Here is a 13,017-nt window from a genome sequence, read left to right as displayed (position 1 = left end):
GAGTCATAGGTTGGGGCCATGTGTGTTGCTACATGATGGTGGGCAAGCCACCATGGAGCATCCCATGTACTACTGTTGAGGGATGAGGTCATCAATTTGTGGGGGGGAATGAAGGACAAATTGATGTAATGGGGTGTACCAAGGGTTGTGTGTTGGTTAGTGTGACTAGGTTTGGTTGTAGAAGGTTCTAGGTGTGATTGAGAGAAAGTTTTTATGAATATCTTATGATATAATATATAGACCCTCTTTTTTGGAAAGGAAAAAATAAAAATAATAGTAATATGGTCCTCATGGTGTATCCGATATCTTTAAACCATAGCCAAATGTACACTCCTTCATGAGTGGCTCTAAGACTTGAACTGCATGTTTTAATTTCTAGTAAATGTCTTCCTCTAGAATGCGTGTGCTAGATATATGAGCAATGCTGGGAGAATCAAAGAATCTATGCCATCTGAAATTGGAGCATGCTTTTGGGTAGCTTGATCACTATTGAGTAGATATTATTTATGTATAAAAATGATTAGAAGTGAAGAAATGAATGAAATGAGCTCATTGGTAGCTCAAGGAATATGCAATCTATACATTTTGTGAGTGTCAATCAACAATATGAAATTGAGATCACTAATACGCACTTGTTGATCCAAATATTGCATGTGGCATGTATTAATAGGGAAATGTTCGACTAAGGACATGATATCATATCCCTAGTTTGTGTATTCTGCAAGCCGAGCATTGAAGACCATTTTCATTGTTTTGGCAATGCATCATAGTACTTGGAGAGGAATCAGTACTTGGTTGGCCAAAGCCCACATTCACATTCCAATTGTATGGAAGATTGTAGTTTAGGGATGCTCAATGACCTTCAACATTGTTTTTGGCAAATGATTAGGGCAGTAGTTCTGTGTCGTATATGGTAGGTTTGGAACGCTATCACGTTTCGGCGGATAAAATTGTCCAAAGGATCTCTTGCAGCTAGTACAGAAAGAAGTGCATGATGTGCTGCTTTATTTCAGGCATTAGCATGTGGAGCTTTGCTCTAGCCTGTCAAGATACAATTTCCTTTTCTGTTTGAGGTAACTTCCCTTTTATGGCACAAAAGAAACAAGGTGAATGATATTTAATCATTGCCCAAGATTTAAAAAAACAAACAAAATTGGAAATGGTGTGGAGGAAGATTGCATGAGAGAGAGAGAGAGAGAGAGAGAGAGAGAGAGTCAACCACTTTAAAGTCTGCATTCAAGTCCAATGAAGAAGAGAAGCCAAATAGTCCAATAGAAAAAATGCACTTCCAAAAATTCTAAAAATGCCTAATTTCTACTTTGCCCAAATTGCATCGTTGCTAAGGCTACCGCAAGGGCAGGCCAAAAAACAAAATGGGATTGAAGTTGGAGTGTAAGGAGAGTACTTGTCATCAAGCATGGTGTCCATGTGCGACTCCAAGTGTCGACTCAAAGTTTTGTCCTCTAGCAAGTGTCTTAGAGGGTGTCCTTTACAAGTGGTAGAAGCAGATGCCATGCTCATAGGTGCCCAGGTGCCCTCAAGGCAATCTCTGAGACATATGGTATGGAATTAGGTGAAATTGAAACACTTTCTAAGGAGAAGAAAAGCATAGATTCTCATCTTGTCATTTGAATGCTCTTGTGAAAAACAGGGAGACAAAGTGCAAACTTTTGTGTCATGTCACTCCCAAAAGAGTTTCTCTGCCCCTCGTTTCTTACTGCAAATCCTTCGTATTTTGCTATTCCCTCGCTGCTTGCCATGCATCTTGCAATGAAAATTCGAGCTCCGAATCTGAACTCACCGATTTCCCGCTGAATTTGGGCTTTGAACCCTCCGTTTCTCCTCGAGTTTTGCTACTTCGTATGTGCATGCACCGGATTTTGGGCTGGAAACGGGAAGCGGATCCATGGGCCGATGAGAGAAGACAGCAATGCTCAGGAAAATGCTGTTTGGATGGGGAAAAGGAAGACTCTAGCTTTTGAGCGCAAAAGCAGCGACGGAAATTTTGAAAGACTGATTGAGGGCCGGATGTATGAAAGATCCTTGGCTTTTTTTCATTGCGAGCCTTTTAGAGTGTTTCACACGGATCAGGGAGAGATCGTTTTTGGTTTCAGCGCAACAACAGAGACTAAAATGGACTATATAGAACAGGCTGCCGTGGAGTAGTGTGCTGGCAGCTTAATCTAGCATGGATTGTCTGAGCGATCACATTTTGAATCCTTTCGCCGGTTTGCAGATCCGTGAACAACAAAGACAACAGTTTAAACAAATACATATGCGCACGAGGCACGAGGCGATCAACAATAGCGACCGAAAGGAGTGAAAAACATGCTTTCCCAGTAAAGGGTCCGCTTGGGAGTTTCCACCCGTCTTCGGAGTGATTTTTGGATTGGGCAATCGAGTCGCAAGAAACCTTGGACGTCTATGAGATTCTACGCCTACTCCCTTTTTTTCTGTTTTTGAGAATTTGCCATTTCAACCTGCCTACGGAGAATCCTTTAACGCACATTGAGCAACTTGACCGTGGTCAACACCTTTCTACCGTCGTCAAGCGTTCTCCACCTTTGAATGACTGAACTACAGCTTGTGTTTACACATGGGAGCGCTTTATCGTGCCCCAAATAGCAGAAGAAAATGTCTTCCGAATTGTCAGATGTGACTTCAGGTGGTACCCTAAGAGGGTTACGATGGCGTGTCATGTTGGGTGTTTTGCCAGATTCTCCCTCTGTCGATGGACTTCGCCGAGCTGCAGCTAATTGCAGACGCAGGTGATCAACGTTTAGCATTGCACATAGTGGTTTTAGTTGTTTACGACCCATGGATTCAAGTCACTTTCGTCGGTGGCTGCATTATTTACTTGCATGGCATTGTAGTTGAAAGGTTTTATTCTGGAAGTTTGAAGACTGAAACTGATTTGCTCGTATTTTAAGATAGACTATTATGGAACACACTCAATCCTGCGGCATTATATCGATTGATGCTTGCTTGATCAAATAACATAAACAGAGAACTATTTAGGGTGCTAGAAATTTTCGAATGTATTATACATATTTAGAGAGAGGGAGGTGCAGAGAGAGCTATAAGGTATTCGCATGCACAGTCACATATATAGGTGCCCTTCAGCATGTCATAACCATGGTTGATTCGAAGCTCGCAACATATCATAAGGTGCCGTTTGAAGCGTTCTATGCCTTTTGGAACACACCCGATCGAAAGGTACTTCCATCAGGCACCTTTTCTTTAAAAAGCCCTAAAATCATACATGACACTGCCACAACTCATTCTGCATGGCTTTTGATATCTCCTTCCATCACTTTACCACCCTGACGTCTCTCAGCCCTCTTGCCTTCTCTCATGCCCTCTCTCAACTGCTTGCCCTCTTTCAGCACTGAACTCATCACCCTTTGCCCTCTCTCAGCCTCATCTCAGCCCTCCTCAATGGCCTATCAGCCCCCCGTTCATTCTTAACCTCCCACATGTTTTCTTTGCTTTTGTGTATGTGGCCACATATTGCTAGTCATCTATGTATGCTTCTCTACATGTCTGTGATATTTTCTCTCCCTTCTCTCTTTTATCAAACTTCCCAACAAAAAAAAAACGACCTCGCTTCTTAAAATTACAGAAATATTTCTCTGAAGCTTGCACCTAACATGCCTTGAATGCTACACACCTAAAGACCGGTACAGCCATTGTCATTACATGTGTGTGTGTGTGTGTGTGTGAGAGAGAGAGAGAGAGAGAGAGAGAGAGAGAGTATATTCTTCTATATCTGTACACAAAGACTTGGCCACACATTTTAACATCTAGAGTCCAAGGGTGGTAATCCAAGAGGTAGTGATAGTCCAAGAGTCCTAGGGTGCCAGGTGGCATAGTCCAAGAGCCGTGGTAGTCTAAAGAGTCCAAGGGTGATAGTCCAAGGGCTTGTGGTAGCTCATGAGTCCGTAAAATTCAAAGAGTCCAAAGGGTGGCAAGTGGCAGCATTTACTAAGCTCTTCTCCTCCAAGCTACCATGTGGCAAAAACCCTTCTGTGGTTAGTAGATAGAAGAGAGTCTGTCTGTTCTCTTGCAAGCGATTTCACTGTATATTAAAAAATAATCAAGGGTTTCTTAGCTTATAAGGTGCATGTTCAATCCATAGGGTTTAGTGCATAGAAATTTAAACATTGTATTAACATTGCCAAATTTATAATGTCATGGTATAGACAAAATTACCAGATTTCTAGAGCCCTATTCCCATGTTTTGCGCCTCCAGTGCCATGTTTGTATGCTTTATGGAGTGGTAAAATTATGTTTTATCGTCTCAATGTTTTGAAATAACCTGTATGGGATGTTGAGGAGCCCCTTATAGGCTTCTCAGAAGGGAAGGGAGGTCAATAAAAAATATGTTCAGATGAGGCACCACAGAGAGCTTAAAGAGGTCGTCACATTTATTTTCATGTGTTTCCAGGTATGCTGAACTTAGGAGACGGCTGCTTGTCGATCCACATGTTGTGGAGGAGCCCCACAAACGACACGATGCAAACATGGACAACCCTTTATCTCAGGATCCAGGTAAGGTATGAACTTTTGCCTGATTTTTGGACTAAATGAGGATTGTATCTGAGTAAAGACTGTTTGTGATTAGTCTCCTAACCGACGACGGTTGCTCTCTTTACACCAGCCCATGTTGTGTGGTGAGTGTGGAGTCAAGCTGCCCTTTACTACTAGCTCCCCTCCCCCCTCGATAAAAAAGAGAATAAAATAACTCCCTCTCAATATTTGTTCACCTCTGCAACATTGACAGCGGCTTTACATTTTGCTGCAGCAGTGTATCCTGCTCCCTGCTGAGGCTGGATAGGCCTAAATGCTGGTGGCATGGCTGCTGAGCTGTGCGCAGCCCCACCAGAATGTGTTGCAGGTTGTAGGGTGAGCCAGAATGCGTTGCAGGTTGTAGGGTGAGCTTGTTCAGTGATGCATGTCCTTCTCTGCTTGCTCTCTTGCAGCTCTTTCAATTGTTGGAGTAGAAGGTTCGTTGCCCCACGTGCAAGCCCCCATATGAGGGACATGGTACCTGTATAGGATGGGGGGGCATGAGAGACTGCCATGTGGACATAAAGTACAGATGCCACATGGACAGGTCAACTTGGATGTGGCCCATCACAAGGGCTTCCCTATGGACAGCTGATGGGCTGACACATGGGCAGTCACATGGGTTGTTTGTAGCAGCAAGAAGAGCTGCCATGTGGGCAGCATGTAGTTATGTGGGGGGCATAGGCTGCAGCAAAAGAGAGAAGTATATGGGATGCCACATAGGCAGTGAGGTCCACATGGAGTACTGGCAAATCTGATGCAGAGTGGTGGAGGATAAGTTCATGTAGGTGGAGATCTGGAGCCAGCAGTGCTGGCAATAACTGGGGCAATACATAGCCCGTGTAGGTGGAGGTATGGAGCCAGCAATAGCAGCCATAACTGGGTCAATACATAGTCCAGTTAATACTATGGGGGCTGTGGAGCATATAAAGCTCAGCCCAAGGTTGGTCAGACTGAACTGGTCGGCCAGTACAAACAGACAGTTCGTGGGGCCCTACATAGGGTCAGCCTAGGGCTAGAGGCCAGACCATACAGGCCCTGGTCAGCCATTCTTGTTGGCCAATATACAGGGCTGGTCGGCCCTATGAGAAGCTTGTTGGCCAGCACATGAATGGGGACAGACTGAGGTCCCCTTCTCCTCTAACTAGGGCACTTGTGCCTGTGCCTAGACATTCAGCCTAGGCTGCTGACACTCCACAAGGGGCACACAGCTGAGCAGGACGATAGGCAGCTTTGGAAGCTATACTCAGGCTTCATACTGAGGTGCTTTGGCAGCAGGTTTGCTGCAGATTGAAAGCACTTGTGTGAGGTATGTTGGTGCAATATAATTCGAGTCATTTCGGCTATCCTTTACTGCTATTTGCTGACTCAGATCTGAGTGTCCTTGAGAGTTTCTCGTGCACATGTCTATTGAAGTTGGATGTACCTGAGATCTCTTTCAAAGTTCTTCCTTTGGTTCACATTCGTCTGCTGCGTAGGGTTGAGCTATCCCTTAGGACGTGCCCCTCTCTGTTTTAGCATGCTATGAAGGTTAAGAATATTAGAGCGATAAGAGCCAATAAACTAGCAGGAGGTGAGATCTGAAGCCAGGAGGTGTATTCCTTGGTGATCAAGCCATCCAACCTAAAGACAACTGAAAGAGGAAGGCGACTTCTTCTTGACAAGAGGTCTAGAAGGTAAACTGTGTAATTCTATATGTTTTATGATAAATATCCATGGTTTTAAGTTGAAACATTTGTAAGTTATTATTGTACAAAATGATGGTTCAACTCTCTATATTTCTCTCCTTCTGCTGCCTGTCTCTTGATTGAGGTCTTCAGTAGCTTTAGGAGGAGCCTACAATGCTCTTCAACACCCTTGCTGCAGTTGCGTTATGCTCCCTTATACACATGCACAAGAGCTGCTGGAATCACACCGTACACCTTCATATAGGAAGGCCCCCCTGCCCCTTGGTTGGGTGGTCAGCTGGCCCCTCCTTTTCTGCTTGACCTTCCTCACTCTCCCGCTACTTGGAATACATTGTTTTGTCCCACTTGATAGATATTCAACAACATGAAGGGTGTTTCGATCTCTTTCATAATCGATCCTCAATCTCAATTGCTTTGGGTCATTGCCAACTATAACACATGTGATTGGAGGACATCTGAGTCTCAGAGTGTCATCTGTCATCATTACCTTGTCACACCCAACCTTTTTCTTTCCCTCAAAGAGATGATCTCTTGGCTTAGAGATATGTTCTAGTGAAACTTCTGCATTTCCTTGGTCTTTTCTTCCATTTCTAGGTTGATCATGGCCCGGATCTACTTTTTACATGATGAGGTTGGGGCATGTTCTGGAATCATGGGATACACATGATTTAGGTTGAAGATTAATCGCAAAAAGGTATTGTTATAGCATCTGGCCTTCCTGGACATACTTTTGTTGAGCTTCCTCTCTGGAGTATGTGTGCCATCCTTGATGGACATTGATAACGGGGACCAACTTTAAGGGTTGCATTGTTTCTATACTCGTGCAGCACATCATTATGTTTGAGTTTCAGCCTGTAATATCAAGTGTTAAGTTTTAAACTTATAATTATAGTGTTTATACTTGATAGAAAATAGGATCTTAGAAGAATTCGGGTCTTGAAACATTTCTTACATTTTTTTTGTTTGGGATAATTATGTGTCATAATATGCTTTAGCCCTGATATAAAGAAGAGGGCAAGTTGCAGGTGCTAGTTAAAAGGAACAATTCCCCAATTTTGGCAGTTCTAATGTTCTAAATTTTTCCTGGTTGAGCTAATGATAAACTCATTTGGTTTTTTGGGTTTGACATTCTGAGGCATCTTTTGAAATTAGGTGTCGTGTTTTGATCCAGAAAGTGTTTGGGGCCGTTATTTCCAAAATGTGGAGTTAGAAAGGACAATCAACACAGACCTTACACGACTGTATCCAGAACATGGAAACTTTTTTCAGAGTCCTGTTTGCCAGGCGATGCTACGAAGGATTCTATTGGTGTGGTCCCTCATCCACCCTCACTATAGTTATCGACAGGGTATGTCATTCCATGTGTTCAAGTATGCATTGCAGTCTAGTTTTAGCACTTTACATCGTAGCAGTTGTTAATACACAGGTAACACATAGGCACAGCTTTAAATCAACTAACTTATGCCTTTGTTTTTCTATTATGAAACTCAAAGATGGATAGCGTTTTGTTAGCTCGTCCTCAAATTATATTGAATATACTTGTATAGTTGAATTCTTCAGCTGTTTTTGTTTCCCCCATTACAGGTATGCATGAACTACTTGCTCCTCTACTGTATGTTCTTCACAATGATGTGATACACCTTTCTAAAGTGAAGCAAAGATACAGAGATATATTTGATGATGGATTTGATGAGCCATCCTCTCTTGAACCTATTATGGCTCAAAATGGAGAAAAACATGGACCTCTAAGTTTTTCTGCCCGCAAGGCAGTACTTATCTCCAATGTGTCTAGCATCAAGGGAAATGAAGAATGGTTTGAAAAGATTGCTCCACGGGATTCTTCTCTTCTGGAGCCAGCTGAGTTTGGTTTTGATTTACGGGTTATGGTGTTAGGAAGTGATATCTATGGTGCTGAAGGAGAGCTTGGAGCCCTTTTGTCTGGAAGATTTGTTGAGCATGATGCTTATTCTATGTTTGATGCATTGATGAGTGGAAAAGGTGGGGCAATTGATATGGCTGAGTATTTCATGACTGAAAATATGGCAGGGTCAGCCACTGGTCTTTCTCCCGTGCTTGAAGCTTCTTCTACCCTTTATAGGGCTCTTGCTGCTGCTGATTTATCATTGTACAGCCATCTGATTGGGCTTGGTGTGGAACCACAGTTTTTTGCTTTGCGGTGGCTACGGGTTCTGTTTGGCAGGGAGTTTGATCTTGAAAAGCTGTTGCTCTTGTGGGATGCAATCTTCTCGGTAGCTAACATCACGGAATCTTTTTCGGAAAGGGAAGCAGATAATTGTACTTGCAAGCATTCGACTCAAAGATATTTTATTTTAGCCTTGGCTGTTTCCATGCTTCTCTATTTAAAACCAGCATTGCTATCAGCTCCCAATGCCACTGGGTGTTTGCAAAAACTCTTGAACTTTCCTCACACTGCTGATGTGAGTGCCCTTATTGAAAGTGCACAGATTCTTAGACCACTTGTTGAGAAAGCTACAACGATTGTGCCACCACATGCAGGGCATTTAATCTATTCACATGGAAATAATAAGGTCAGAAAGCCAGTCCAAACTGGGGGTAACACACCTTCTCCCCGAGGATATTTGAGCTATCCAGCAAACAGTTTGTTTTCTATAGAATTTCTCAGAAACCCTCTGCCAGATTCTTACTGGGAAGAAAAATGGAAGAACTTCATTTTGCAGAAAAGTTTGCCTGGGAATGTAGGTGTGAAAACACAGAAAACCTTGGGCAGCTCTGGGAACCTCGTGCCTCCTGTTTTCGATCAAGAGCATTTTGATTCTCCTGTTCCAAGCAAAGCCAGAGGCAAAGACCACTTGGCAGATGTACATGGTGATGCTGGAGACAGTTCTGAGGACGGTATGGACAACAATAGTAAAACTGTCAAAGGAAAGTTGGTCATCGACCGTGGTGAGTGGCCTAAGGCAAGTAAGTCTTGCACTGAACTACCACTTGTTAACGGTTGCCTTGACGATTTTAAAAATCCCAATTCTGGGTCTATGGTGTGTGACATTCAAGAAGCTGTGCAAGGAACTAATATCAGGTTGCAGGACAACTGTCAGGAGAGGAGTACTTCGCTTTTGTACCAAAATTCAAAGCTGAGAGATAGTGGTTTTGAAGACACTATTGAATCTGGCAAATATAATCTTTCACAAGATGATTGTGATCAGGGAAAGTTCAAGTATGCAGATTTTGACGCCGTGACACCCCAGTTTGTCACTGATCCTGATATGAGAAGTCCATCTATGCTTGTTTCCCACAATTCAAAGACTTCTGCAAGATATGAGACAGTACAACATGATGGGCCTACAAAGCTTCAGGTCAATGAGGAAATTTTAGTTGCAGAAAAGAGTGCACTTGCATGCGGACCTTTGAATGAGAGTATCGTGATGAGGATGGACTCTGAGGTCCAATTTTCACGTGATCTTGTTCCGCTTGTGTCAAATGGTGCAAAAGGGAGTGCTGACATGTCTTCCTCTGTTCTCAGGTCAAATACAACTTCATTGAGATCAAGTGCTGGAAAGTTCTTTAGTATGTGGAACATTAGGAAGGCTAAAAGTGGATGCAAAGTAGGAGGCTCTGAACAGATAAAAATGACAGGAAAGCTGAGTAATGGGGCTATTGAAACATGCTGTGCACATAAATTGGTTGAACCAAAGGAAGAGGTACTACCATTAAAGGTTAGTGCTACCACATTGATTAGCATTCCTGCCAGGGAATCGTGCAGCTTGACAGGCACTCATACAGCAGATATACAGGCAGAGGTAACGGGGGATGTTCTACTCCAAGTTGGACAATCAGACGTCATGACAAGTAGTGGTACTGTAAATGTAAGCCCTGCAAAAGAGGGGCGGCACCCTGATCTAGGGATGCTTGGTCAGTCTATATCAGATAACTTACAGGTAGGCCATCTCCTGATGAATCTCTCTTGTGCCCTGTAGTGCAACCAGATTTAGCGGACTTGTGGCCTGTCGTCTACAAAAGCTGGCTAATTTCAGTTTGGTTTTGTTGCTCAGGTAATAGAAACTTCTCTGTCTTGCATAACTGCTCAAAGCAAAGATGGCTTGCTGGGCATGTCTGGAGAACAGCCAGAGAACGTGGTGGAATCCACCCCATCTGGGATGGGAAATGGAGCTGCAGATGCAGCTCTTGCAGAGCTAAGGAAAATAAGTGACTTTCTGATGCAACTTCAACTGTGAATGCCTCCCCGCTACCTTACGTGGGTGCAAGGTTTTCAGCGACTTTTCCATGTGTAAAAAATTCTAAGAATGAGTAGTTTCTATGGGAAGCGAATGCTCCCCTTTTAAAGAGTCAATGCAAGATTTGCATGAATTTTCCTGAGACACCTGTGTTGTGGAGAAGATAGAGAGCCCACAAGGGTCATTTTCAGTAGCCACACTCTTGATTGTGCCACTTAAGGTGTCCATGGCTGCCCTCTTCTTAAAATGGATCTGTACTGGAATCTGAAAAGCATTAATGGAACAATTGCACGACCTTCAACAATAGTGTCATGCCGTATGTAGCTCAATGTTATGGACACAATAATGTATTTTAGAGCAAAAACTTGGAATGAGATATCATGTGACAGTGAGATAGTTTTGCACAGTACTTCTAGTTCATGGGTATTTAGATCGTGTCAATTTTAGCTTGCATATTGTGATCTAAGGCTACCTATGTGTAACATACCTCCTGAGATAGAGGGCTTTCTCCTCCTTTTCCACCCAGCCTCATATTCTTGTGTGAGCTCCTTTCTTCTTTACCTGGGTGTCTTGTGAGATCTCAACCTCCTTCCTTTTATGAGCTCCCTCTAGAATCCTCCCCTGAACCCAACACTTGCCAAATGGCTTCTTCCACTAGTGCAATCTATCACACAAGAGACCTTACCATTCTAGTCCTCTAACGGGCTCCCCTTTGCTCCTCTTAATTAATGCCTAGGCCTAGGAATAAACCTAGATTCAAGCCCTCGAAGCCCCATTAACTGCAAGTGTTGTCAAGCCCTCTTGGTCTCCCGCCTCACCATAACCAAGTCTCAAGCTTTCGTAATTATGGTTGACTTTACATTCCCTTACCCTTAAGAATGGTTTACGTCCTCGAAAACAAAATTGGGAAACCTCCTCTGAAGATTCCTTACCTTTTCCCATGTTGAACTCTCTTAAAGTCTATCTTTTCACTTAGCTAGACATTCTTGCCATATTGTATGTTGTGTTCTTTTTTCTTGTCTATCTAAAATTCTTCTTTCTTGTTTACCTATGTGTCTTGTGAGATCTTAACCTCCTTCCTTTTATGAGCTCCTCCCTTGAATCCAACACTTGTCAAATGGCTTCTTCCAGTGGTGCCATCTATCACACAAGAGACCTTACAATTCTAGTCCTCTCACGGGCTCCCCTTTGCTCCTCTTCATTCTCTCTTCAAGTCTATCTTTCTACTTAACCAGACATTCTTGTCATATTGTATGTTGTGTTCTTTTTTCTTGTCTATCTAAAATTCTTTTTGGTTCTTGTGGTAAAGATGCAGGTTCAATGAGTTCAACGACGACTTCTTTTTCAATGAGATTATCATCTTCTAATTTTCTTTTTAGCCTACTTACATGAAAAACTAGATGTACTTTACATTCCTATGATAAGGCTAATTTGTAAGCAAGTTCTTTAATTCTCTTAAGTATTATGAATGGTCATAATACTTAGGAGATAACTTTTGACAATTACTTGTCTTTAGGGATTTTGAAGATTAAGTGTCCTTAGATAGATTTTCTCATTTACTAATGCTTTCTTGATCAAAATGATCTCGATTTGGCATCATATAAATAGTGCCTCCATTTCTTTAAAGCATAGACTATAGCATACAGTTCCTTCTCATATGTCGAGTAATTTTGTTGGGCACAATTTAACTTTTTGCTTTCAAAAGCTACTGGTCAACCCTTTTGTAATAGTACCGTCCCAACAGCAAAATCACCAGCGTCTGTTTCAACCACGAATGGTTCATTGGGATCCACTACCTTTAAGAAATGAGTAGACGCTATAGCCACTTTAATTTCTCAAAACTATTTGTTTGAGGTTCACCCCATACGAAGGTACTTCTCTTCCCTTTAAGCTGATCCATCATTAGAACAATAATCTTAGCATAGTCTCGGATGAATCTTCTATAATATCCAGACAAAAGCCCAAGAATGTTTGTAATTCTTGTAGGTTTGTAGGGTGTGGCCATTCCAATATAGCCCTAACCTTATCAAAATCCATACGAATCCCTTCTTGGGATATAATATGTTCAAAGTACTTTACTTCTTTTGCAAAGAATTCACATTTGGTTTCTTTTGCAAAGAGAATTATCTGAAATTGGAACACTTTCCTCAGATGTTTCAGATGCTTTTTTCTCGTTTTACTATAGATTAGGATATCATTTAAAAATAGTATAGTAAATTTTCCTAAATATGGTCTTAAGACACTATTCATAAGTGTCATAAAAGTTGCTGGAGCATTACTTGAACCAAATGACATTACTTTGAACTTATAATGCTCGTATCTAGTATGAAATGATGTCTTAGGGACATCCTCTTCCCTAATTCATACTTGATGATATCTTGAACTTAAGTCAATTTCAGTAAAATACTTTGCCCCTTGCAATTAATCAAAGAGTTCATTAATGCGGAGGCATAGGATACTTATTCTTTATTGTGATTTTATTTAAAGCTCTATAATCTATGCATAAACACATAGTGCCATCTTTAGGTAGGTAGCATAAGGAAATC

General features: G+C 42.1%; 1 protein-coding gene across 4 annotated transcripts; it reads left to right on the top strand.

Annotated features, from left to right (window-relative positions):
* The first annotated feature begins 1,661 nt into the window (after window positions 1-1,661).
* Window positions 1,662-10,802, top strand: LOC147888499 (uncharacterized). Of its 4 annotated transcripts, XM_087392473.1 has the most exons (6): window positions 1,662-2,030; window positions 2,237-2,768; window positions 4,448-4,556; window positions 7,410-7,605; window positions 7,842-10,174; window positions 10,289-10,802. In XM_087392473.1, exons 2-6 carry the CDS (start codon window positions 2,635-2,637, stop codon window positions 10,469-10,471), a joined length of 2,955 nt encoding a protein of 984 aa, XP_087248599.1. In that variant the 5' UTR covers window positions 1,662-2,030; window positions 2,237-2,634; the 3' UTR covers window positions 10,472-10,802. The 4 variants fall into 4 exon arrangements, with proteins under 4 accessions (XP_087248599.1, XP_087248600.1, XP_087248601.1 ...); XM_087392474.1 differs by having other exon boundaries at window positions 1,662-2,768; window positions 4,448-4,551; window positions 7,429-7,605; XM_087392475.1 differs by having other exon boundaries at window positions 1,662-2,768; window positions 4,448-4,551.
* Window positions 10,803-13,017: the final 2,215 nt, after the last annotated feature.

Source organism: Dipteris shenzhenensis, chromosome 21 (assembly GCF_047967505.1).
Source record: "Dipteris shenzhenensis isolate YYH24624 ecotype China chromosome 21, Dip_SZ_1.0, whole genome shotgun sequence".
Lineage (NCBI taxonomy): Eukaryota > Viridiplantae > Streptophyta > Polypodiopsida > Gleicheniales > Dipteridaceae > Dipteris > Dipteris shenzhenensis.
This window is presented reverse-complemented; position numbering and strand designations above follow the sequence as displayed.

Bases quoted from the DNA above. Each gene is read 5' to 3' on its own strand.
- LOC147888499 (XM_087392473.1), top strand. From the start codon at position 2,635: ATGTCTTCCGAATTGTCAGATGTGACTTCAGGTGGTACCCTAAGAGGG. The intron at 2,769-4,447 runs GTGATCAACGTT...ATGTGTTTCCAG, and splicing joins GCAGCTAATTGCAGACGCAG to GTATGCTGAACTTAGGAGAC. The intron at 7,606-7,841 runs GTATGTCATTCC...CCCCCATTACAG, and splicing joins TCACTATAGTTATCGACAGG to GTATGCATGAACTACTTGCT.